This window comes from Orycteropus afer, unplaced genomic scaffold (genome assembly GCF_000298275.1).
Source record: "Orycteropus afer afer isolate SDZICR_OR568_19922 unplaced genomic scaffold, OryAfe1.0 scaffold00123, whole genome shotgun sequence".
NCBI lineage: Eukaryota > Metazoa > Chordata > Mammalia > Tubulidentata > Orycteropodidae > Orycteropus > Orycteropus afer.
Genome location: NW_006921710.1, coordinates 4,049,843 through 4,059,281, shown reverse-complemented (window position 1 = coordinate 4,059,281; position 9,439 = coordinate 4,049,843). Strand labels below are relative to the sequence as shown.

At 38.2% G+C, this 9,439-nt stretch overlaps 1 protein-coding gene across 1 annotated transcript in view; it reads right to left on the bottom strand.

The window, feature by feature from the left end:
- The window catches only part of FNBP1 (formin binding protein 1), a 207,839-nt gene that overhangs the window by 15,377 nt on the left and 183,023 nt on the right, over positions 1 to 9,439 (bottom strand). The window contains exon 13 of the mRNA XM_042781451.1: positions 6,243 to 6,352. Coding sequence (XP_042637385.1) covers positions 6,243 to 6,352 — 110 coding nt within the window. The remainder of the gene's footprint in view (positions 1 to 6,242; positions 6,353 to 9,439) is intronic.

Genomic DNA, 9,439 nt, shown 5'->3' with positions numbered 1-9,439 from the left:
ATCCTACTTCCGTAGTGATACTGCCTCAGAAACCCAAGGAGGGGTCGCTATGAGTCGGGGCCGACTTGACGGCACATAACAACAACAACAACATGAGGTCTAGTCAGTTGATTATGTTGTTTAGATCTTCTATATCCTTGTTGATTTTCTTTCCAGTTGTTTTGTCCTTCACAGAGAGTGATATGTTAAAGTCTTCTACTATTATTGTGGAGCTATCTATTTCTTTTTTCCAATTCTGATAGTTTGTTTTATATATTTTGGAGTTCTTTCACTGGGTACATAGTTATTTATTATGATTATGTCTGTTTGCTGGAGTGACCCTTTAATCATTATATGATGATCTTCCTTGTCTCTTATGCTGATGTTCACCTTAATGTCCATTTATCAGAGTTGAATATCGCCACTCCTGCTCTTCTTATGTCAACATGTATTTGATACATTTTTTTCTATCCTTTGATATTTAGCTTATTTATATGCTTCTGTGCAAGGTGTGTCTCCTATAGGAACATACTGATAGGTCATGCTTTCTTACCCATTCTGCCACTCTGTCTCTTGACCAGTGCATTTAATCAATTTATAGTCAGTATAATTATCGATAGGTGTGAATTTACTGCTGTCATTTTCTTGTCCTTTTTTTGTGTGTGTGTAAGTGGTGCTGATGATTTCTTTGTTTCATATACTTATCTGTACTAAGTTCTTCTTGTTTATGGATTTTCTTTTCATTTCCTTGTTGTGGATTTTGTATTTACTGAGTGCTTATGATTTTCTTCTTTTATATTCTGGTGAGAAGGCTTACTGATTTTGTTTAAAAACAATCTATCTCGATGTCACCTTAACTTATTCTTCATATGGAAGTTCTGTAACTACATCATTTATCCTGTTTTTTTCTTTTTTAATTTTTGTGATTTTGTGAAAGTTTACAGAGCAAATTCATTTTCTATACAGTAGTACATATATATTTTATTTCATGACATTGACTGCAATTCCCCATAATGTAACAGCTCTCTTCCCACTTCTTCCCTGCGGCTACCTCTTCGCTGTGTCCTTCTTTCCTCTGTATTCCTGCCTCCTTCTGTTTTAAAGTTGCTGTCATTTACAAATTGATGTCTCTGGTTCCCTACCCTATTTTCAATCTTGTGGCTTTATTTTATTTTTTTTTAAATTCTTTATCTGGGTTGGTTTCTGAGTGGTGTTGCTCTATACCTTAATCTCAGGTTGTTGTCTAATATTGTTGGTTCTCTGTCCAAAAGACTCCCTTTAGCATTTCTTACAAGGTGAGTTTGGCTTTTTACCAATTCCCTTTATTTCTGTTTATTTGGAAATGAACTAATTTCACATCATATTCCAGGGGCAATTCACTGTTGTCAGTCAGTTTCATCCTCTGATCACTGTTCAATCTACTTATTTATCCTTTTGTTTGATGGTCAGGATTCTAAGATTTCACTTAATTTCTCAGGTCTTTGCTATAGAGGGATGGCATGGTATGTCTGACTAAGCCACCATTTGGGCCTGAGGTCCATAACCAAATTTTAACCCCAGCTTCAACATAGCTAAGTTGTACATAAGATCACCATTTGTCCTATTTATGGAGCATAAATTTCAAATTATCATTTAAGTTCAAATCTCAAATAAATGAATGATTCACCAATTTTATTCACTGAGAACATATAAGGTGAGAAGCAATTAATAAAGCAACTTTTCAGTCAGGGTTATTAGTAAATATCTCTTAAATGATGTAGAAGTTTTTACGGTTATAAATGTGAGAAGGAAAACACAAGTGAGCAAAGAGACTGAATCAAGTTTTTCCTTTATTTTTGTATGTGTACCAACCTATCATCCCAGAGACCAAAATTACAAAACAGCTCAGAAAACTGGGAACCCTTGAGGTGGGAGCCTGGTTCAGACTCTTCTTGACAGTATGCACACACTTATACCTCTAATATCTGGTGGTGTGCATATTAAGACATGCTGTGATTTGTTTTCTAGATACCATCAATACACTTTATAAAAAGAAAGTCTTAAAAAACCTATATGAGACTTCCGGTAAGATGGAGGAATAGGCAGACAAGTGACACAGACTCTCTTCAACAAAGAAAAGAGAAACCAATTGACAGAGATACAGAAGATAATCCTGGAGCCCTGAGCTTTGAAAGGAACTATGCAGAAGTGGATCAGGCACCAACTAGTGGAAAAACCTGAACAAAAACAGTGAGTACAGAGACAGTCAGAGCTGCGGACTATTAGCTACTCTGACGAGACCAACAGTCTGAATATTTCGAAGTAGTGCTGGGACCTGGGAATTGACCTAAAGATCAGCCATGGTCACCAAGGCCTGCAGGGATGACTCACTGGTGGCCTATGACTAGGAAGGGAAACAGCAGGGAGGGAGACAACCTGAGCTGTTGACTTTCCACTGTCCAGAGGGCACAGACATTTGAATGTTTGCAAGCTGTGGCCATTTTGGATATTTAAAGTGACTGAGGACACAGCCATTTTTTAATGTTTACAAGTGGCAGCCATCTTGGATATCTGAAGTGACTGAGGGTGCAGCCATTTTGAATCTTTACAAGTGGCAACCATTTTGGACTTTAAAGTGATAGCATTCTCATTCACATTCCAGGACCTAAGAATAGGCTCTGTTTACCAAGGTCAGCACGGACATATGAGAGGCTGATAACAGGAAAGGAGACACGTGGTGAGTGAATAAGTGCTGTCAACTAGAGAATAGAGGGGCACAGTACCCTGCTTGCATAGATAACATACAAAAAAAAAAAAAACAAACCCAAAAATCGTGGGCAAGTCACTCCAACATACAATCATAAATATAAACACCAAAACGTCATAATGCCTCGGAGACAACAGAGCATCACAGTCCACACAAAGAAGCTAGATAAAGCAGGAGAAACAAGAGACCAGGATACAGACCCAGAACACATCCCTGAGGAAGATGCAGCATTGGAACTCCCTGATAAGGAATTAAAAAGAATTATATTTAGGTATCTTCAACAAATTGAGAGGCAGATCAGGAAAACACAGGGAAAACCCTATAACAATTTTGAAAGAAAATACAAGAACAAAATGACAAAATAAATGAAAAATTAGAAATGATACAAAATCTACACACAAATTCAGAAGATTAATACTAAATTTTCATTCCATTGAATGGGCAAAGGAGAAAAATTGAATCAATGGAAGAAAGAATTAGGGAGATTGAAGGCAAATACCTGAACACTTCTTTGGAAAGGGATCAATCCAAAAAAAAAAAAAAAAAAAAAAAAAAAAAAAAAAAAAAAAAAAGATCAAAACAAAAGGAAGAAAGCCTAAGGTTCATGTGGGATACCATCAAAAGGAATAATTTATGTGTAATCAGAATTCCAGAACAGGAAAAGACAAATAAAACCACAGAGAAAATTGTCCAAGATTTGTTGGAAGAGAATTTTCCTGGTATGATGAAAGATGAGAATATATCCACATTCAGGAAGTCCAGTGAACCTCAAACAGGATAGACCCCAAAAGAAAATCACCCAGATATATCATCATCAAACTTACCAAAAACAAAGACAGAGAATCAAGAGAGCAGCATGGGAAAAACAAAAAGTTACCTACAAGGGGCAACCAATAAGACTCAGCTCGAATTTCTCGAGAGAAACCATGCAGGCGACAAGACAATGGGATGGTATATATAAAACACTGAAAGAGAAAAATTTCCAACCAAGAATTATGTACCCAGCAAAACTGTTCCTCAAATATGATGGTGAAATTAGGACATTTTCAGATAAGCAGAAATTAAGGGAATTTGTTAAAACCAGACAACCTTACAAGAGATGCTAAAGGGTGCCCTTTGGACAGAGAAGCAACAACAGCCGACAACAACCAACCATTAACACACATGATGATATAACCCAGAAACCAACCCAGCTATGGAAGTATCCAAAGTAAATAACCTACAAGATTGTAAACAAGGAACCAGAGACATCAATTGACAAATGAGGACAACTACAAACCAAAAAGAGGGAAAAAAACTGTGTTATTACAGAACTTTTAGATGGTAGGGAAGTCAAGACAACTGCAAGATAGAACGGACTGTTCTAAACTTGGAAGAAAACAATAAATCACAGGGTAACCTCAAAGAAAAATGATAAACCTTCACATCAAAAAAGAGGACCAGCATAAATATTCAGCTAATACTAAAACAATAGCAATGAAGTGATAACACGATTCACATACAAAACGAGCTCAGCATAGAAAATTATACAGAACAAAGAAATCGACACCACGAAAAAGCACATAACAAAAATGACCAAAACAAATTCATATTTGCTGATAATTACATATCTGGTAGGGGACTTATCTCTAAGATTTATAGCAGAAGAGTGGATGACCAAACTATGGTACATACACATAATGGAATGCTATGCAGCACTAAAGAATAATGTAGAGTCTGCAAAACACCGCATCATATGGATAAACTTGGAGGACATTAAGCTGAGTGACATAAGTCAATCACAGAAGGACAAATATAATATTAGTTTGTTGTGTGGCGGGTCAAGGAAATGTTTATATATGGAGGGAAACTTTCTTTGTTGGTTGCCAGGGATGGGAGGGGAGGGGAGGAAACAATGCAAAGAAAAAAAAAAAAAACATTAACCCATGTCACTTTAATTTTGCATATTTCACTGTACATAAATTATATTTCAATAAAATGCATTAAAAAAAAACCTATATGAAATTTGTTGGTTACCAGGGGTGAGAGGGGAGGGAGGGGGAAGGGAGGAAACACTGCAAAAATTAAACAAACAAAAAAATAAATAAATAGAAAGGGGAAAAAAAAAGAAACCTACATGGAGGCTGATTTTTACTTATACTCAAAAAGAAAGACAAGCAAATTCTGAATCCAAAGCTAGGTTATGAGGCAAGGGAGAGAGTGGGAGTTATGCCACTTCTCCCTTTCTTCTATGGACAAAAACACTTCCCTATACACTTGTGATAAAAGAGATAACCAGTCTGGAATTGAACTCACTCCCATGGCTTCCAGCCAAACAATAGACAAGCATATATGGTGAACATTTACACATAGTACATACAGTCCTGTGGTAGTTCAGCTGTGTGTCAACTTGGCTGGGCCTGCTTGAGTGGCTGGGCAGCTGGATGTAGTATTACCCATGATGAGACTGGTCATCAACTCCATGGTAGAATCTACTATGAGCAGCTGAGAAGCTGCCTTAGGGATGTGGTCTGCTTCCTGTATATAAGGAGAAGCCTTGGGGAATGGTCTCTAGTTTATGGCACACTTGAACCCTGCATGTAGTCAAGTTGTTCAGCAGCCTGCCATGCTCTGCCAATCTTGAGATTTAATGGACTTGGATGAACGGCCTGCCATGTGGTTTGGTAATATCAGGACTGTGGCTTTTTACTTGTCAAACCTTGGGTTTGTCAGCCTCAGCAGCCAGCAGCTGTCTGAGTGAAGAAAAGCCTCCAGCTTCAGTGGGCTTGGAGCAGGAGGCAGAACTAAAGCCCAAGGTTGAGGAGTTTTCATCCAGCCCCTAGAGCCTAGAATTTTGAACCCAGTCTTAAAGCCTCCAAACTGTAAGAAAATAAACTCCTGTTTGTTCACACCATCCCATTTGTGGTATATTCTTGTCAGAGCGGTACTAGGTAACCAGAACAACTCCTTGAACGATCAATCATGGGATTACAGAAGGGCAGTATTTGCACAGGAGAGAGCTCAAAAAACCAAACTCACTGCCGTCAAGTCGGTTCTGACTCATAGTGACCCCTCCTTGGGTTTGAACTGACAGCCTTTTGGTTAGCAGTCAAATGCCTTAGGTACCATGCCACGAGAGCTCAGGGGGCAGGAATGTATAGCAAAGAAGGGCACAGGGAGGAGGTAACTATAGGGAGGAAGTGGGAAGAGAGCTATTATACTGTGGGGATTATAGTCAATGTTATGAAACAAAGTTTCATGAACTGCTGTATGGAATTTGCTCTGTAAACTTTCACCCAAATCACAATAAAAGTTTTTTTTAAATAATTAAAATTAATAAAAGAGATAACCATATGTATGCTGCTCCCAAAACTCAGAATAAAAATTACTTGTAAAAGCGAATCTCCTAATAAAGCAAGTCACAGACTGTCTGTGACAAAAACACACTGCTCAAATAATAGCTTTTAATCTATTTTAGGATTTATTGTATTTTCAAACGGAATTGAATTTCTTAGTAAGTCATATTGAGCCACTCTACCTTTGATCCATCTCCTTTTGGATTTCTTTATTTAATTCATCGACTTTCTGTTGTAGCTTTTTCCTTCTCTGTTCAGGGGGGAGGTTGCTGAAATCCTCTGGTGTTGCACCCTGCAGATACAAATACAAATAAGAAGCTAGAAAGCCCTAAGGCACCCCTTCAAAAAAAAAAAAGAAAAAATACTAAGTTAAGTCTGCAAGAAATATTCCTCTGACAACAGGTGGATACAGAAATTTGCATAGGTTTTCATGAAATAAAATAAGCTCTTTCCCATCACACCCAGCTGAAATGCATGCAAACTGCAAAAGTCCCACAAACCATGTGACATTCCACTGATGCTAGCCAAAAATGCCTCTGAAAAGGCGAGGAGCAATGCTACAGGAAGGAGAGAAAGGAAGAAATACTTCTGACTCCAGTAACAATCAACTAAAAACACATTTTGAGACAGTTTTCATTTTACTACAAGCTGTTACCATCAAGGTCTGTGGTAACACTGGAGTTTTTTCCACCTTAACATAAGGAAGTTTAAGTTTCCTTATTATAAGGATAAGTCCCCCATCAACTGTTTCATGTCTCAGGCATTGCTTTTTTGCCCTGGTCTGGGTATTCCTTCCCATCTCTTCACACAAGGCTGAGGCCAAAAGTTTCCATTCCCGTGAATTGACAGATGGGCCATCACATTCCTCAGAGAGTGTGGGTGAAAAGGATATTAAAAAAATACATCCTCCTCCCCCATTCACTCTTCCCTCAGCTGCCTCTCAGAGTCTGCTCATGTCGTTTAGACACTTGGCTAGCTCCTTAACTTTAGGGTAGCCTTAAAGAATTCATACAGAATGCTCTCCCTGATCTCAAAAATCAACTTCCCATGGTGTCTGAAATCACTCTCAGCTGTTTGCAATCTATGTGTAGAAGTACACTGATATCTTGATTCCTTTTCCAAAAGTATTGCTATCTTTGTGCATGTGATTTAAGTAGAAAAGATCAACAGTTTCCAGACTCATATATGTGCTTGTTAGAAAGCTGGGGCTAAGTTGTGGCAGCAAGTGCTTTTACTTAAAAAGGGGCTATTTTCAGAGAGAAAGGGAAATCTGTTCAATAACCAAAAATAAGCCAGGGGATTTTACAAAAGAGATTTTACTTTAAAACTTCAGTTCTTTTAAAACAAGGGCAAGACTGGCTTGGGAGTGGGTGGAAAAGAAGGGCCCCAGATAATGCAATTCCAAAATCAAGTTGAGTTTGCCAAGTAGCTTACCCGGGGGCTTGTGACTGAAGTTCTTGGGCTGATTATGTGAAAATGCCAGGCTGCTGTGATGGGAAGTGTGTGATTCAGCACATAGTTTACCACAAAGGCCACACAAAGACCTTTCGGCCAGTGTGCTCAAAGACTCTCCCATAGGACACACTGACCGAGTGGCTTTCACTCGCTGGTTGTGTGTGTGTTGAGTGGGAAGAGATAAGATTTGGGTGAACCAGAATGGAAGTGACTTTTCCCTAAAACAAAGAAGTTTCATTAGACTCTGAAACTAAGATGAAGCAAAACTAATCATCAGTATAAAAATAAATAAGACTTTCTTCTTTCCCATATACTAAACCAAAAAAACCAAACTCACTGCTGTTGAGTCAATTCCATATACTAGAGTGTTAAAATATCTCAAATCTTAATTATTTGCTTATCCTCAATTCAATCATGGAGTCTAGGGGAAAAAAAAAAAAATTGTTCTCATGATGAATTCACTTACAGTAGCTCAGCATGTTTTCTAGAACTCAGGTGTTTTTTGTTTTTTTTTTAACTGGAATGCAATAAAACAGGGTGAGGTACACTGTTTCCGAAATCAGGAAACCTAGTGTGTGGTCAATGTTCATTCCATTAATGTTTACTGAGCTTACAATGTGTAGGGCCCTGGGTGAGGCTATGGAACTCTGGGAGTAAACTGTTAGCAACTTCCCCTCTTATGCTTCTGTTCTGATGGGTGGGGTTGAACTAGAAGCTTTCTCAGGTTTCGCCTAATGCTATTGGCTATGGGTCCAATAGAACTTTCTGCAATGATGGAAACGTTTTACATCTGCACCAATAAGGTATCCATTAGCTATGTGTAACTACTGAGCACTTAAAAAGTGGCTAACGCAACTGTGAAATGGAATTTTAGAATTTAAGTAGCCACATGTGGCTAGTAGGGCAGAGCAGGTCTAGAATGTAAATAGGACACTGGTATATAAACAGCTGCAAAGAAATCTGTAAGTAACACACACTGCACTTACCAGTTATAAATAGATACCCTCAACAACAACAACAAAACAATCCAACACTGATGATTCACAGAAACCGAAACAATCAGGTCTCTTTTAATAGATGCTTCTGTGTTGTTATTGAAAAACTAGTATCAGCAACTGCCTCAAACAAACTTCATGTCCCCTTTGGAGAGTCAGGTCAATAGTCTTTTCTCAAGCCAAGGAAACGTAAGGTTTCCAGATGGACCTTTAAAGGTCATTTCATCCAATTAGCCTTTTGAAGCTGGAATGTTTTTAAACAATACTCTGACCTATGAAGGAATTTTTATTTCCAGCTTTGAGTCAAAATACATTTTCTGAAATCTTTGGAGCTGCCCAGTTTACAAAGGGAACAGCCACACCCGGTGGCCCTACTACCAGACTACCAGAGGGAGTCACACACACATATTTTAAGTGGCTGTGCTGTGTTAAGAGGCTATTACTTGACATGCTAACAGAGTCACACACTAGTTCCTGGGCAACTCCAACCAAACAGCACAAGTGCCTCTTGTGATTTTATTATTGTTCACACTGGAGCCATTTTTTTGGTACAACACTACACAGTTTTATTTGCTTCAAAGTAATGGTACAAAGCAACAATTCAATACGAAGTTGGTAAAACGTATTTCAAACAGAAACACTGCCTAAAGTATCACTTCTTCCTGCTAACACCCCAGCAAAAGAACAGACACAGGGCAAGAAAGGGACCCTGGCATCTGAGAAAAACTCCCAAATTAACACTGCTAATAAACTAAATTCACTGAAGTGTCTAGCTCTCTTTCCTTCTCGCAGAGACTTTAATCAAGCACAGTTCTCAGGATTTTATTTCAGGCTAAGAAACGTTTAATTTAATAAAATAACCTTTTTGTTTAGGGTTGAGCCAGGTGCCAAACACTGAGTCAGGATGAAAAAGTATGCATATACATATA